This window comes from Bos indicus, chromosome 1 (genome assembly GCF_029378745.1).
Source record: "Bos indicus isolate NIAB-ARS_2022 breed Sahiwal x Tharparkar chromosome 1, NIAB-ARS_B.indTharparkar_mat_pri_1.0, whole genome shotgun sequence".
NCBI lineage: Eukaryota > Metazoa > Chordata > Mammalia > Artiodactyla > Bovidae > Bos > Bos indicus.
The window spans coordinates 45,687,250-45,702,799 of NC_091760.1; the positions used below are offsets into that span (position 1 = coordinate 45,687,250).

Consider the following 15,550-nt stretch of genomic DNA (forward strand, 5'->3'; position numbering starts at 1 on the left):
GTATTCCCATCTCTTGAAGAATTTTTCACAGTTTGTTGTGATCCATGCATCAACTGATAAATTTGTGTAATTTTTCTTTAGTCTATGAATGTCAGGGGTCATATTGGTTAATTTTTTAATTAGATAAGCCCTGCATCCCTGGGGAAAAAACACAACTTGCTAATGGTGTATAATAATTTTTATATATTGCTTAGTTCTATTTGCTAATATTTTTGCATCTGTATTCATTAGGGGTATTGATTGGTCTGTTTTCTTTTTTATGCTTTGTTTCTTTGGTTTTGCATCTGAGAAGTTCTGTCTTGCCAAAGTCAGTTGGAAAGGGTTCTTTCCTATTTTCTGAAAGACATTATGTAGATTTGGTGTTAATTCTTCCTTAAACATTTGGTAGAGCTCTTCAGTGAAAACTTCTGGGCCTGGAGATTTCTTCTTTGGGAGTATTTGAATTATGAATTCAATTTCCTTAATTGGTTACAGAGCTATTCAAATTATTTCATATTGAGTGAGTTGTGGGAATTTGTGTTTTTCAAGGAATTGGTTCATTTTATTTAAGTCAAATTTTATGTGTGTAGCGTTGTTGGGAATGTTCCCTTATTTCTTTCTGACGTCTGCAAGGTCTATAGTGAGATCCCTGGTTTTGTTCCTGACGTTGATAATTGATGTCTTCTCTCTTAATTTTTTTTGTCAGTCATGCTACCAGTTGTTCATTATATTGATCTTTTCAAAGAACCAGCCCTTAGTTTTTACCTTATTATAGCCTGCTAAAGGTGGAAGTCTAGGACCCAGCTAGCCTTTGCTGAGGTGGATGTGGGGGAAGCCACACTTTTGTCTGGGGTGTTTGGCTAGAGCATACCCATTATTGTCTAAACTCATCTTGTCTTTCTAGGTTCCTCCTTCCTGGTTCTTTGGCTAAAAACAAAAGACAGCAGTCTTTTGCTGGGGTCCAAGTCTGGATCAAGGAACTCATGATCATGACATTCCTTTGGTCCCTAGATTCTAAGCCTCTCTGCCTTCTTCTTTCAACCCTTCAAAGTTGTTTTATATTTGTTTATACGTAAAGTCAGGGTTTGTGGTTGTACTAGCAGGAGAAACAGGGAAAATTGTATCTACTCCATCTTCCTCCCTGGAAGTCTTTTTTTTTTTTTAGTAGATTTTTGAGGAAGCCATGTCAGTGGTTAACAATGTCAGGTACCTGTTGATTGTAATGAGTGTAGAAGGTTGATCATATACCTTGACTGTCAGGCCATTGTTGAATAACTTTTGAATTAAAGGTGTACCATTATCAGATTACAAATGTTCCAGAAAGCTGAACTCATGATGAATTTCAAGGGCCAAGCTTCCTTCGTGAGTTTTCTTGACTGCTAGAGTGACTGAATATTGTGAATCTACTCATGTATTTTTTTTTCCTTGGTGAATGGGACCCTGAATTTTGGAGGGCTTGCAGAGGAGAGATAACATGGAAATCAGGGCTATAAAGACTTGCGGTGTCTGACTAGTCCATTGTGGCAGACAGACCCTAAGGAGGACCCCAGGCTCTCCACCTCCTGGCATCCAGGAACTTCAGGAGATCGAGGCTAGTCTCTAGGAGGCAAGGGCAGCTGCTAGCTGACATCTAGAAAGAAGCAGGGGATGCAGAGCTAAAGCCACAAAGAAATGAAGCCTGCAACAACCCAAGAGAGCCTGGAAGCAGATTCTTCCCTCCTTGAGCCTCCAGATGAGGATGTATCCTGACAGACACTGTGAGGGCAGCCTTGTGAGATGCTGAGCAGAGAATCCCAGTTAAGCCATGCCTCAACTTCTGACCTTTAAAAACTGCAAGAGTAAATGTGTGGTGTTTCAAGCTACCAAATTTGTGGTAATCTGTTAAATAGCAATAGGTAACAAATAGACCAACCAAGAATACATCATCTACAGAGTGAAAGCTTTGGACATCAGAAGGCAGAGGCACTCATAATAATAAACTCTGACCCAACTACTCCTGGCAAATGGCATGAAAATTTATGTACGCATGATGTGAACACATACTGGAAAACTTGGTGGTGTGCTATGATAGACTGCCTGGTCTCTGTCTTGGTAGCCTCATCTGAAAGTGGAGATAATTTTAATGTCTACTTCATAGGGTGGCTGTAAGAATTAAACATGATAATGCAGGTAAAGCAATTTAGTGAAGACCTGGCACAGTTCATGGCGTGTGGCCCAATGAATGTAGCTTTTGCCATCTTAATGTTTCAATGAGGTCACATTGCTGTCAACATCCTCAAATTGTAAAGGTGACTGGTTTGCAGACACTCCCCCCAACTAATCAATCTTTCAACAGTTTCCCCAGGATCAAAGCATCGTTTTGCTGTCCTGTTTACATTCTCACAAAACAACGTTTTTCATTTTCCTACAACTACCATCACCCAGCTGAAACTAACCAAGTCTTCCAAATCTCTCCCATAATCAACCCTGGGCTTTTCTGCAGAAAGAACAACTTCTCTAGTTAATGAGGACTTCAGTGAAGGGTTCATTAAGTTTTTTTCCTCCAACAAAAGAATACTGTCCCCATGAAAAAGGCTCTTGAATTTCATTTTTTGCTCCCTGGATCAAGAGGGGAGAGTGAAGTTCTGAGACGTGGTTTGAGGCCCTTTGGGGGCGTGGGCATTTCGGAGCCCCAGTCCCTTCCACTCGGAAATGTTGGGGATTTAAGTCAGAGCGGGGCGTGCCTATAAATTTCATCCCAAGAACGGGTTGAAATCACACTGTTTAAAGAAACCAGCCTAACCACCTGAAAGGGTGGAAGTAAAAGGAAGCAGGGCCGGGACTAGCCCTGGTGCGGAAGACCCCTCTCGGCCCCGGCCCCTCCCGGGCCCGCAGTGGCCGCCGAGTGCCACATCAGCACCCGCGCTCCACTTCCAGGTTCTTCCCAAGGATGCAGCGAGCGAGCCCGGGGGGCGGGGGGCGGGGCTTGAGGCCCGCGGGAGTGGCGGGCTGACCCGCCAATAGGCGGCAAGCGAGGAGCCCCGGAGACCAATCAGCTGGAGCTTCTGCTAGCGGCGGCCGCCTAGACTCATGCCCCGCGGGGGAATCAGATGAGACACATCTGGACAGCTGCGCTGGGGAACTGTGCTGCCCCTTCTCGGGCCGACGTCAGCTGAGCACGTCTCCCACGTTCTCTCCTTGCAGGCACTTATTATTATTCATTTTCCCAATGAAGCAACCTAGAATCCAAGTTTAAACTTTTCTCCTCTAATGCGAGAGGGGGCCAGATCCCATCCTACTTGTTAAACGTTCTTGGGGCTCTGGGATCCAAAGGACAGAAACAGCAACAACGAAAGCCCAGCCGCTGTCTCATTTAAAACTGGCAAAGTGGAAAAGTAGTATTGAGTAAGACCGATTTGGGTAAGTTTTGGATACGTATTGGATATCCTGTTTATCGCTCTATGATCTCTATCTTGCCTCTTTTTCCTATTCTCACTAGCCCTCTCTTTATCAGGGAGAGAATACCGCTTGCTGCCACAAACTGAACAGACTTCGTTTCCTTTACTTCTTTGGTAACACTTTAGTTTTGGGGTCATCTGTATGCTATTTTTAAAAATTTCCTGGGAACCGAAATTTAACTGCTTTCCTATTAAAAGCCTCTTCTAACTTCAAAGTTGAACTATGGATAACTTTATTTTTCTGTTTTCTTTCAGTGAGAACAGTGTATACATTTGTAGAACCGGTATTTTTATCCATCCCCAACACTCTATTTTGGTAGAGGATTGAAAAGTTATCTGGGTTATTCACAACTAACGAAACTTTTACTTTCTATAATAAGATGTTTAATATTAAATTATTTAAATCCTGAATTGTTATAGGTAGTTACTGTTTCAGTTACATGTGAATGAAGCTCAATGTCTTTTCTGTATTCTCCTGCTCATAGTGGTAGGCACAAATTCTTCCTTGATCATTAAAAAACACATTAAACATGTTTGTTTAGAAATGCTGTACATCCACTATGTACACCAATAATGTTATATATTAATCACACTATGTACCACTATGTACATCAATAATGTATATCCACTATGTACATCAATAATGTTATATTATGACCACTATGTACAGACCACTATGTACATCCCTATGTACATCAGTAAATAACATCACTGTTCTGTATTAATCCCATAATTACATCAAAATAATATTCACAGTGGTTGTTAGATCGTTGTGCTTCCACATAATTCTGATATTTATTTCAGGATTTAGAAATGGAAATGTTGGCAAATATTGAGCTAGGTGAATGGCCTGAGGCTCATTCCATCTTAGACATCTATAATTGTCTCTGTTTAAGCAATGTTTTAGATTTGAGGCTTTATCAGATATTATTTACTATTGTGGCCAGAATTGATCTTTAATTTCTGACTTAGAAAGCAGTAGGTGCCTTAATTGAAAGTGTGTTTTTGATTCAGAAAAGCATTGCACACTGTGAGTGGAAGAGTTGAAGTGGTTTTCAGGGCTGGAGGTTTAGAAGAAACAGTGTTGCAGGGATCAGTATAAAGAGCCAGCTGGTCTGGTTCAATTCAAAACCCTCCTGTTTAATCTTGAGCAAGTTACTCAGCCCATCTTACCTCAGTTCCATCCTCTGTATATGGAGATAATACTACCTATCACCGGCTCCCTTCTCAGCTTCCCCTGCTGCACTTGTTTTCCCAGCCACCATTCTGACCTCTACACTACCACCTAGGGTTTACTGAGTGCAGACCAGTTGTTAATGGGGCCTTGTGTATAGCTGTAAGGGAGAGAGAGTCTGGAGAGGAAAGTGAGGTAGAATTTATCAAGCACCTTAGAAAGATCTAGAAAGTTCTGGGAAAGAGAACTTATAGGATGGTTTTATAGAAGGGTTGGCATTTCTGGGAAAGATTTTGACAAACAGCTTTGGTTGAGGGGAAAGGGATCCTAAAACAGAAGGTGGCAGGCATTCTAGGAGGAAGGGAAAGCATGGACAAAAGCATTGAGGCTAGAAAGTGTGACTGTATCATCAGGACCCTGGGTTGTGATAGGGATAATTCATGAGAAGTCAGTAGATGGAAAGATGAAAAGTGGGGGAAGGGGGAGGTAGGAGAGAGTGGTGGGGAGAGCCTGTGGGGAAGGAGAGGCTTGGGAGGTAAGATTGGTAGGAAGTGGCAAGCTGAACTGGCAGCAGTTGCATAGTTGGAGGTGTCTCTGGAATGATCCATCTCTGGAGTCCAGTTTCTACCCCTTGCCCAGCATACCCTCCCCATCTGTTCCACTGCTTCAGTGACCTCCAACCCACCCCCTTCAGGGCCTTGAAGGACTGCCCAGTGAGTCTGGGTCCCACTCTTGGAATCACTCTTGTGGTGGCTGTCTTGGAGCTCTGCTGAAGTGGTTTGGCATCCTGGACTATTAGGCTGCATTTCAGATGCAGGCTACACTCTAAAGTCTTTGACATGGTTGTGATTGTTGCACTCGTCCCCAACTCCCTACACACACAGTGTGTGCTGGAAAGCCCTTTTTCATGTTGCTAAGAGAGTCGAACATTCACATGGTAATATTTATAACCTTAATATTTATAACCTTATGATGTACAATTGTTGAAGAAGATAAGACCTGTAGTATTCACCTCAGTGGAGAGTCAGTTTGGAGATCTCTGCTGTCTCTTCCTTGAGAAGTACTGAGCTGTGTCAGAGGAAACCCAGGTCTGGTCCTGATGCTGCTGTGGACCGCCTGTGTGACCTTGGGCAAGACTGAGCCATTATGGCCGTCTCTGTGCCATCAACTGTTAAAAGATCTCTAAGGCCCCTCTTCCCTTGGATGATTCTTTTATTCTTCTTGCACCCCCTAGAGCCCAAGCCTTAACCACTAGTCTGTGCTGCCTTGGATATAATACATCAAAGCAGCTTTTTTTGTTTATAACAACAGTAGTCAGGAAGTCCATGGAAGGAGGATCACTGGAGGTGGGGGGACCATTTGGAGGAGTGGAGTTGGTACAGTTTCCCAGGAGTGGCCAGAATATCAACATGAGTCTTGTATACGGATGTGTTGCATGTGCAGACCGGTCATGTTTTGTTGTTGTTCAGTTGCTAAGTTGTGTCCAACTCTGCTACCCCATGAACTACAGCAGATGCCATTCAGCCATCTCATCTGGAGATGTTTTACTTGTTTTTTAGATGGAGCTCATTACAAATAATCATCTGTATTTTCTTTTTTTTTTATTTAAAAATTTATTTTATTTTATTTTTAACTTTACAGTATTGTATTGGTTTTGCCATATATCAATATGAATCCGCCACAGGTATACACATGTTCCCCATCCTGAACCCTCCTCCCTCCTCCCTCCCCGTACCATCCCTCTGGGTCGTCCCAGTGCACCAGCCCCAAGCATCCAGTATCATGCATCAAACCTGGACTGGCGACTCAGTTGAAACATGTATAATATCATATATGTCTTTTCATCTTGATTGAACAGAACTACTATAGACCTTGGGCTTACCGTAGACTTTCAGTAATACCAGGTGACTCATTGTTGCCTTTAAAAAGCTGAAACAGAGTATACAAGCATCAAAAGTAATGATTTCCCCTTTATTTACTGCCTTCTTCCCTTTCTACTAGTTTTTCCAGATGTAATTTTGTTAGTAGTTTGGTCTGTATCCTTCCAGTCCTTCTCCAAGAGTCTACTCATGGGTGTAGATCTAAACATGAATATAATTTAAAAATATAAATAGAACCACAGTAGTTTTATTTGAAAATACAGAGAAACAATGAAATGTCTGAAGGCTTGTGGAAGAATGGGGCAGATGCCAGGTACACTTTCTATTCCTGTTACTTGTGAATCCTTGTTTGTTTGTTTGTTTGTTTTTCTTATTTCTAGAGACACTGTGGTTTTGGGATAAGAACTTCACGTGGTGAAGGTCAACGTAGGACTATTTGAGGGGTCCTGTTATTAGTCATACCCAGTCTGGATTTGAATTTTGGGAATTCAATCTTAAATTTTTTAATATAGTGAATCAACTTTAAAATATTTCTTGAAAAACAGTTTAGTTTTCTTTTTATCTTATTAACTTAATGTAGTCACTCTTTTCAGTCTAGCACACTGTGCTCAGTCAGTGAGACTTTGGAGTCAGACTGAAGGTTTCAACTTGATACCTACTTCTTACTAGTGTAAGTCACTTTGTCATGGAGGTTTTATTACCTATAAAGTGGGGATATCAAAGCCACTAAATGAGAAAATCAGTAGAAAACATTTAGCATGATGTCTGCGTCATACTAAAGCCTATACATGTAAGCAGTTCATTTTTTACTGTGGTAAAAAGCATAACATAAAATTTGGCTTTGTAACCATTTCTAAGTGTATAGTTCAGTGACGTCAAGTACATTCACATTTTTGTGCAATCATCACCACTGTGCATCTCCAGAACTTTTTCATCAAAATGAAACTCTGTCCTCATTAAACCTTAACTCTCTATTACCTTCCCCTGTCCTCTCAGCCTCTGGCAGCAACCATTCTACATTCTTTCTAATGCATCTGACTACTCTAGGTATCTCATATAAGTGAAACTATAGAATATTTGTCTTTTTATGACTGGATTATTTCACTTAGCATATGTCTTCAAAGTTCACCCAGATCATAGTGTCATAATTTGATTTCTTTTTAAAGCTTAATAATTTTTCTTTGTACATATATATCACATTTTGTTTATCCAAAACAAATGTTGATGGACATTTGGGTTATTTCCATCTGCAAAGTTAATTTTTTGTGTCAATTTGTCCAGGCTACAGTATCCAGACACTTAGTCAAACATTATTCTAGATATTTAGTGAAGGTATTTTTAGGTTTGAGGCTTTAACCCCATGAGGGCTTCCCTTGTGGCTCAGTGGTAAAGAATCCGCCTGCCAATGCAGAAGCCACAGGAGATGTGGGTTCAATCCCTGAGTGGGGAAGATCCCCCAGAGAAGGAAATGGCAACCCATTCCAGTATTGCTTCAAAATCTCATGGACAGAGAAGCCTGATGGGCTATAATTCATGGGGTCCCAAAAGAGTAGGACATGACATAGCAACTAAATAGCAACTACTTACATAAAATTCAAATGACATCCCTCATTTCCAGGTAGCCCTGTATTAAATTACTATCCTCACACTTTAAATGAACAAAGTATAAAGTTCTGAATTTCACTTTGATATGTCTAGGTATAGACTTAAAAAAAATTAACAGCTTGTTTTCTTTTGATGTGTCCTTTATATTTGAAGACTCAAATATAAAGTCTTCCTTTAGATCAGAGAGTTGTTCTCCAGTTATTTGAATCTCGCTTCCTCTCTCTATAAGCCAGAAATAATTCAGACTAATGATTGTCAACAGCTGTTACAGGAAGAGGGGAAAAACCAGCATAGAGAGAGGCATGTAGTAAGAAGCACATTTAGGACAGATTTAGGGACACTGTGTATTAAATAAATAATGAAAATTTAATAACATTAAAAAATAATGCAGAAGGAAAAATCGTGAAAAATGCTCGCACCAAAATCATGTGGTAGCTGAACCTTGAGGACAAAGGCCTGAGGAAGAGGGAGTAATAAGGAGGAGAGAGAAGGTTTTGTTGAGAAAGAATGGGGGGTACTGGGGTCAGGGACCTAGAAGCTCTTACCTTTAAGCCAGCAGCAAGGAGAACTGACAGCCCAGCGTCTCCATCTCTGGTGTCGCTTCTCCTCCTCTTGCTCTGCCCTCAGTTTGTGTACACCGAGGGCATGAAGACAGACTGTGGGAGAGCAGGGTAATCTGGTTTTTTCCTTGTTGCTTGTGTGACTTTTCCTCTGTTGTTTCCACTGCGGGGAGCAGAAGAATGAATCAATGAGGATGAATGAGATCATCCTCCTGGGGCAAGTGGGAAAACCCCATACAGACACTAAGCCTCCTTTTCCTCATCAGAAAAGCAGGCCTTTCTCCCTCTACTTCTAAGAGAGGATTCATGAAGTCCTGTATGTAATGGGGCTTCGTGAACTGTATTGTGTTTTATGGAGGAGAGAGGTTATGTGACCGTGATCATACTTTAAAGCTCTTTCTTCACAGAAAGATGCACAAACAACTAATGGCTAAGTGAGTGACAGTTTATTAGGTGTCAGCTCTTCTCAGGGTTCTTCTCGTTGTACCGTCATGGATGCCTTATGGTGTAGAGGCTATTATTATTTTAGAGATGAGATAACTGAGGCCCAGAGAGGTTAAGTAACTCTTCCAAGGTCACACAGTGATGAAATCAGGATTTAAGCACAGGATAACCTCCTTGCAGTGTCTGAATGCTTTATGCCATGTGTAATATTATCCTCAGGAGTGAAGCACCTGTTGTGGTTGCCACTTTTTGATATTCACCATGGCCTGAAAGGTAATCTGTCTCTGCCTTTATCCACCCATCTCCACCTTGTCCCCTCCTTTCCCAATGCTAATGAAATGTAGTCAGACTTGGGATAAAAAAGTAGGTTCAGGTAGAGGCCACGTGATGATTTGAGGTGTGAGATACTTGTTTTGTTCTTTCATCTACAAGCTCAGGCTTGGACTGGTGCTTCTCTCATGTTCTCCAGTAGCAATAACTTTGCCATTAGTTTTGAAATGAGTGAGATGGCCAATACCAAGTCCCAGAGAAGATCTGTGAGCAACTCTGCTCAAATAGGGCTTCCCTGGTAGCTCAGATGGTAAAGAATCTGCCTGCAATTTAGGAGACGAAGGTTCGATCCTTGAATTGGGAAGATCCCTTGGAGAAGGGAATGGCAACCCACTCTAGTATTTTTGCCTGGAGAATTCCATGGACAGAGGAGTCTGGCAGGCTACAGTCTGTGGGGTCTCAAAGAGTTGGACATGACTGAGTGACTAACACACACACTGCTCGAATAATGCAACCTACTTCTCCTCTGATAAACTTGGCCTCATGATGTCCAGATTGTATTTACACCTTATACAAGCCTTTTAGGCTGTTTGTTTCCTTCCCTGGAAATGGGGCTGGTGTGAGTCAGGATGGTACAGGGGATATTCCAATTGCTCTTGAGATTAGAAAATAAAAGATTGATAGTGTGATTGTTGATATTTTTGATGAGAATTCATTGGTGGAGAGCATGACAGTTACTCAGTGAGTTGAGAAGAAACACATCTTCTGGGAAAAAGCTTTGGCTTTGGCCTGGGTGCTTACCATCCAGAGGCTGTGTGTGTGGAGAGAGTCATGAGTCTTTCCCCATATCACTGTTGTTTTCCAATTTCCAAATGGAGCACTACTGTTGCAGTGAATGAGAAAGCAGCGGCTCCAAAATTTCTCATGTGGCCATGGAGAGACATGGGTTATACAAAGTATGCTTATATAGCTGGAAGAGGTATTGGAGGGTCAACATCATTTCAGACTGGACTTCCAGTATTCTCCTTGCCTTTTAAACCCATTACCTATTTTAATGATTTCCAACTTTTAGAAGAGGATTTTATTGTTTTTTGTTAATGAACTGGCATGGTAATGAAAACAATTCTCAATTTTTTTGGTGTGTGTGTGCCTGCTGATGCTCAGTCATGTCCAACTCTTTGTGACCCCATGGACTATAGCCCACCAGGCTCCTCTGTCTATGGAATTTTCCAGGCAAGGATGTTGGAATGGGTTGCCATTTCCTACTCCAGGGGATCTCCCCAACCCAAGGATCGAACCTATGTCTCTTGCATTGCATCTTCTGCATTTGCAGGCAGATTCTTTATCACTGAGCTGCTTGGGAATCCCTTTAGTGGCCAAAAAAAATATATATATATATATATATATATATATATTCAGTAGTCTGAGGATGTGAAGTAGGAATGTGTCTTTTATCAATCTTTCTAGGAGATTCTTGGGTCAGTGGCTCAAGATCCTCATTTTGAAAAACTCAGGTTAAAGTGGTATCTTTTCTGTGTAATAATATTGGTGTTGAGTGCTAAGTTGACTGAATTTGAAAGAATTTCTGGTTTTGCCCAAGATAGAGTAACAGGGCCAGATTTATTCTTATCCTGAAATAATAAAAAATATCAGATAAAATATATGAAGTAATATATGGGTTTTGAAACACTGGTCATCAGGCAATGGGAGGGCAGTGATATCCAGGAAATTACAAAGACGTGAACACTCCAACTGCTCCAGCTGATCCCTGGGAGACAGTCCAGGCTGAGCCCCAGGTGGAACTCATACTCCTTGAGTTGAGGAGGTGGTGCTGAGAGCCCAGGAAACCAAGGTGTCCAGAGTTCACAGGACTGAGTTCCAGAACCAAGAGACCTGCACAGAGAGGGGTCACTGGAAACATGCGGGAAGGCCCCTCACGTGTTCATAAGAGTAAGTGAGTCAACTACAGGAGTCTGGAGGGTGGTGGGAGGGGTGCAAAGATGAGGGAGAGGGTGGAGAGCAGTTCCCTGCAGTCACAGAAGTCTGGGAATATTGCTTGTTCCCTCCAACCAGATTAGAAGACTTATAATTCACGAGTATTGGACAGAACAGTCAGGAAGGTCTGGCCTCAGTAACGGGGAATACTTAGCCTTAAACTGATCACTGCTCCCGACATGCCTAACAGATCATCAAAAAGTGATACCTGAGAGGATCAGACTGCTCCCAGGTCACCTACTCATCCCAGAACAGACCTCAAGAATATTTAGAAATATGAAAAAATATCCAGTGCCCCAAAAGACAAAATTCACAATGTCTGGCACCCCAAAATAGTAAAGCAATTGTGTTTAAAATGAAACACACTGTCCTTGACTGACCTAGAAGTGTATTTCCACACACATTTTTGTACCATTATGCAGTCAAACAGTTAAGTCCATCAGTGTAACATTTTGTACATAACATGCCCTACTCTGCTAAACCATGGTCTGCGTTAATATTTATCTTGGCTTCTGAGATAACAGTTCCTCTTTCATGTCCATTATTGTTTTTTAAATATGTTTCCTGTGTTTGGTAACTCCAACTCCTGGCTTATGGGAAGGTAAGCTCAGTCAGTACATCATGTATCTGCCCCAAGCATTGGAGCTGGGAGCAATGGATGGTGAAATGGGGCTAATTCTCTAAGGCTGATGGGTGACTTGGAATCAAATGCCATAGAGAGCAGTAAGGGCCAAACCAGGGAGTCCAAGATCTGCTGACAGGTATAAGGGGTGAGTTCAGCCAGGGTGAATTTCAGCCTCTGAAATTCAACAGCAGTGTACCAGTGTTGTGTTAGAACTGAAGCTGAAGAGTCAGACCTTGACTTTGCTACTTGCAGTTTGAGGTTGGGTTAGTGAGATTACTCTGGGGTCATGCATGAGCTTAATGCTCTACGGGTCCATAACGGACCTCCAGACTTTGAGCCTGGGCTGTCTCTTCTGCTCTGAGATTAGGTAATTTTTAATTTGGTCACCAAGCACCAAGTGTGTTTTGCTGATTCATTGCTGCCTAGAAGTTCGGTCTGACACCCTGTCTTCTGGGTATCTCTTCTTTAATGCTTTGCTACTTGAAGAAACAAGTGTTCTTTAGTTTGGCTGGTGCCAAGCACCTTGCCATCCTTTCCCATTCTGCCTGAGCAGATAGGTGACTTTTCTACTTATAAGTCTCTTGGATGGTGGAAAAGTGTATGTTTCTTAAAACGTTGTGTCCCAGATCAATTTGTAAAAAAGTAAGAAAGCTCTTACTTGAAGATAATGACAAGACATTACTACTATCATCTGATGAAAATGTTCCTTTCTTTGAAGGATTGGGGCTAAAGGGTCAGTCTTAGAAAAAATTGGAAGTCAGTTTGTCTTTTAAAACAGAGGTCTTAAGATCACGTTTTCACCTGAAAAGGAGGCCGATCAGAAGTCTTCTAAAACCTTACTTTTATTCCCAGTGTTGGCTGGACTCTGGGTTGGGTTACTACAGCAGGAATACAGGGATGCATACTAGTCAGTATTCTCATGATCTCTATGATGGTTCTTGTGGCAGAAACAGTTTACTTGCAGTATTTAATGATAATAATAACAGCAGCTGCAGCGTTAGATGGCGGATGGAAAAAGTCTATCACTTTCATTTCCTTTCAATCAGCATTGATCGGAGGAGGATCCGTTTCTCTCTGGTGTTTTCCAGTGAGAGAGACGAGGAGAGCGTGGGTGAGGCTTTCTGTCTTCACTTGATGAGCTTAGGACCATTTCCTGTCTTCCTGCACATGTCTGGGACCTTCAGCCTGTTTGCAAGATGTACTCAAGGACAAAGATTGTGGTTTCTGGAGAGAAATGCACAGAAGAACTTGATACAGTCTCACAGTTGTTAATTGTGGTAGGTGTAACTGGTTTTGTTTTTTGGCATATTGTTATTGTTGTTGTTCAGACTCTTTGTGACTCCACCGACTGCAACACACCAGGCTCCTCTGTCCTCCACTATGTCCTGGAGTTTGCTGTCCACTGAGTTTGGTTCATGTCCATTGAGTTGGTGATGCTATCTTACCATCTCATCCTCTGTGGTCCCCCTTCTCCTGCCTTAAGTCTTTCCCAGCATCACAGTCTTTTCCAACGAGTCAACTCTTCACATCAGGTGGGTGACATATTGGAGCTTCAGCTTCAGCATCAGACCTTCCAATGAATATTCAGGGTTGATTTTCTTTAGATTTTACTGGTTTGATCTCCTTGCAGTCAATGGGACTCCCAAGAGTCTTCTCCAGCACTGCAATTTGAAAGCATCAATTCTTCGGTGCTCAGCCTTCTTTATGGACCAACATCCATTCATGACTAAAGAAAAATCATTAATTTGACTGTAAGGACCTTTGTCAGCAAAGTGATGTCTCTGCTTTTTAATATGATGTCTAGTTTTGTTATAACTTTCCTTCCAAGGAGCAAGTGCCTTTTAATTGCATGGCTGCAGTCACCATCAGTGATGATTTTGGAAACCAAGAAAAGAAAATCTGCCAGTGCTTTCACTTTCCCCCCTTCTATTTGCCATGAAGTGATGGGACCAGATGCCATGATCTTAGTTTTTTTCTTTCAGATCACACAACTGTATTTTCTATTTGTCTTGTGTATAGATAGGGCCATCTGATTGGTTTAAACCAGTTAAGCCTTCTCTACCACCTCTCTTTTGCCTCTATGGTGAACATAGAGTCCATGCGTTGAAGATGGCCTCCAACAGGAATGTGATCTGAATTTCTAAAGCCTTGCTTGAAGGAAAGATGCCCAGGAAAGCCACACAAATGGGAGTGCTCTGTTGTTCTTAATTTGCATAATATGTAACCTTTCACATTAGAAGCTACTTAGTTTTTCTAATGTTGAGTTTGAAGCCAGCTTTTTCACTGTCCTCTTTCACTCTCATCAAGGGGCTCTTTAATTCCTCTTCACTTTCTGCCATTAGGCTGATATCATCTGCATCTTTGAGATTGTTGATATTTCTCCCAGCAATCCTGATTCCAGCTTGTGATTTATCCAGCTCAGCATTTCACATGATGTACTCTGGGTTTAAGTTAAACATGCAGGGTGACAATATACAGCCTCAACATACTCCTTTCCCAGTTTTGAACCTGTCTGTTGTTCCATGTCTAGATCCAACTGTTGCTTCTTGACCTGCATATAGTATTCTCCAGGAGACAGGAAAGGAGGTCTTTTACTCCTATCTCTTGAAGAATTTTCTTCAGTTTGTTGTTGTCCACACAGTCAAAGGCTTTGGTGTAGTCAGTGAAGCAGAAGTAGATGTTTTTCTGGAATTCCCTTGCTTTTTGCATGATCCAGTGAATGTTGGCAGTTTGATATCTAATTCCTCTGCCTCTTTGAAACCCTGCTTGTATATCTGGAAGCTCTCAGTTCAGATACTGCTGAAGCTTGGCTTGAAGGATTTTGAGCATAACCTTGATAGCATGTGAAATGAGCACAATTGTATGGTATTTGAGCTTTCTTTGGCATTGCCCTTCTTTGGGGTTGGAATAAAACTGACATTTTACAGTCCTGTGGCCATTTCTGAGTTTTCCAAATTTGTTGACATATTGAGTGCAGCACTTTAACAGCATCCTTTTAGGATTTGAAATAACTCAGCTGGAATTCAGTCACCTCTACTAGCTTTCTTAGTAACAGTTCTTCCTAAGGCCCTCTTGACTTCACAGTCCAGGATATCCGGCCCTAGGTGAGTGACTACACCATCATGGTTATCCGGGTCATAAAGACATTTTTTTGTACAATTCTTCTGTGTATTCTTGCCACCTCTTCTTAATCTCTTCAGCTTCTTTTAGATCCTTACTCTTTCTGCTTTTGGCTTATTTTTGTTTATTTCTGCTTGAATGATGATGAGTAAGAAAGGGTAGAGTGAGTGGGTCAAAGTACTGTGCCCTGATAAGCAGTTACATTCTGATTGCCTCTCAGATGGGAGTTTATTTTTCCCTGAGATGAGAATCTGCTTGATAATGGGAAACCCTTGAAGCAGGCAGGAGCCTTTGAGTTGCTTCAGTCTCAGTCCTGCTTCCATCTCCCACTTTTGTCTCTGCCCTCTACTCTCATGCTCTTCTGCCAAAACCCATAATTGTCCTTCTGTTGGCAGCTTTCTCCAGGACCTCATTTACCCAGAAACTGCACAGGATTCAGTAGAGGCTAAGTTGGGATTCTT

The 15,550-nt window shown here is 41.7% G+C and overlaps 1 protein-coding gene across 2 annotated transcripts in view; it reads left to right on the plus strand.

Annotated features, from left to right (window-relative positions):
- The first annotated feature begins 3,056 nt into the window (after window positions 1-3,056).
- Window positions 3,057-15,550, plus strand: part of TMEM45A (transmembrane protein 45A) — a 113,075-nt gene continuing 100,581 nt past the window's right edge. The window contains exon 1 of one of the 2 annotated variants that reach the window (XM_019970460.2): window positions 3,057-3,378. Coding sequence is in view for 1 of the 2 variants with exons in the window: in XM_070787110.1 (XP_070643211.1) it covers window positions 11,269-11,299 (31 nt within the window). In the remaining variant the exon portion in view is untranslated. Of the gene's footprint in view, window positions 3,379-11,111; window positions 11,300-15,550 lie in introns of those variants that run through there. The other variant, XM_070787110.1, reaches the window with a different exon arrangement.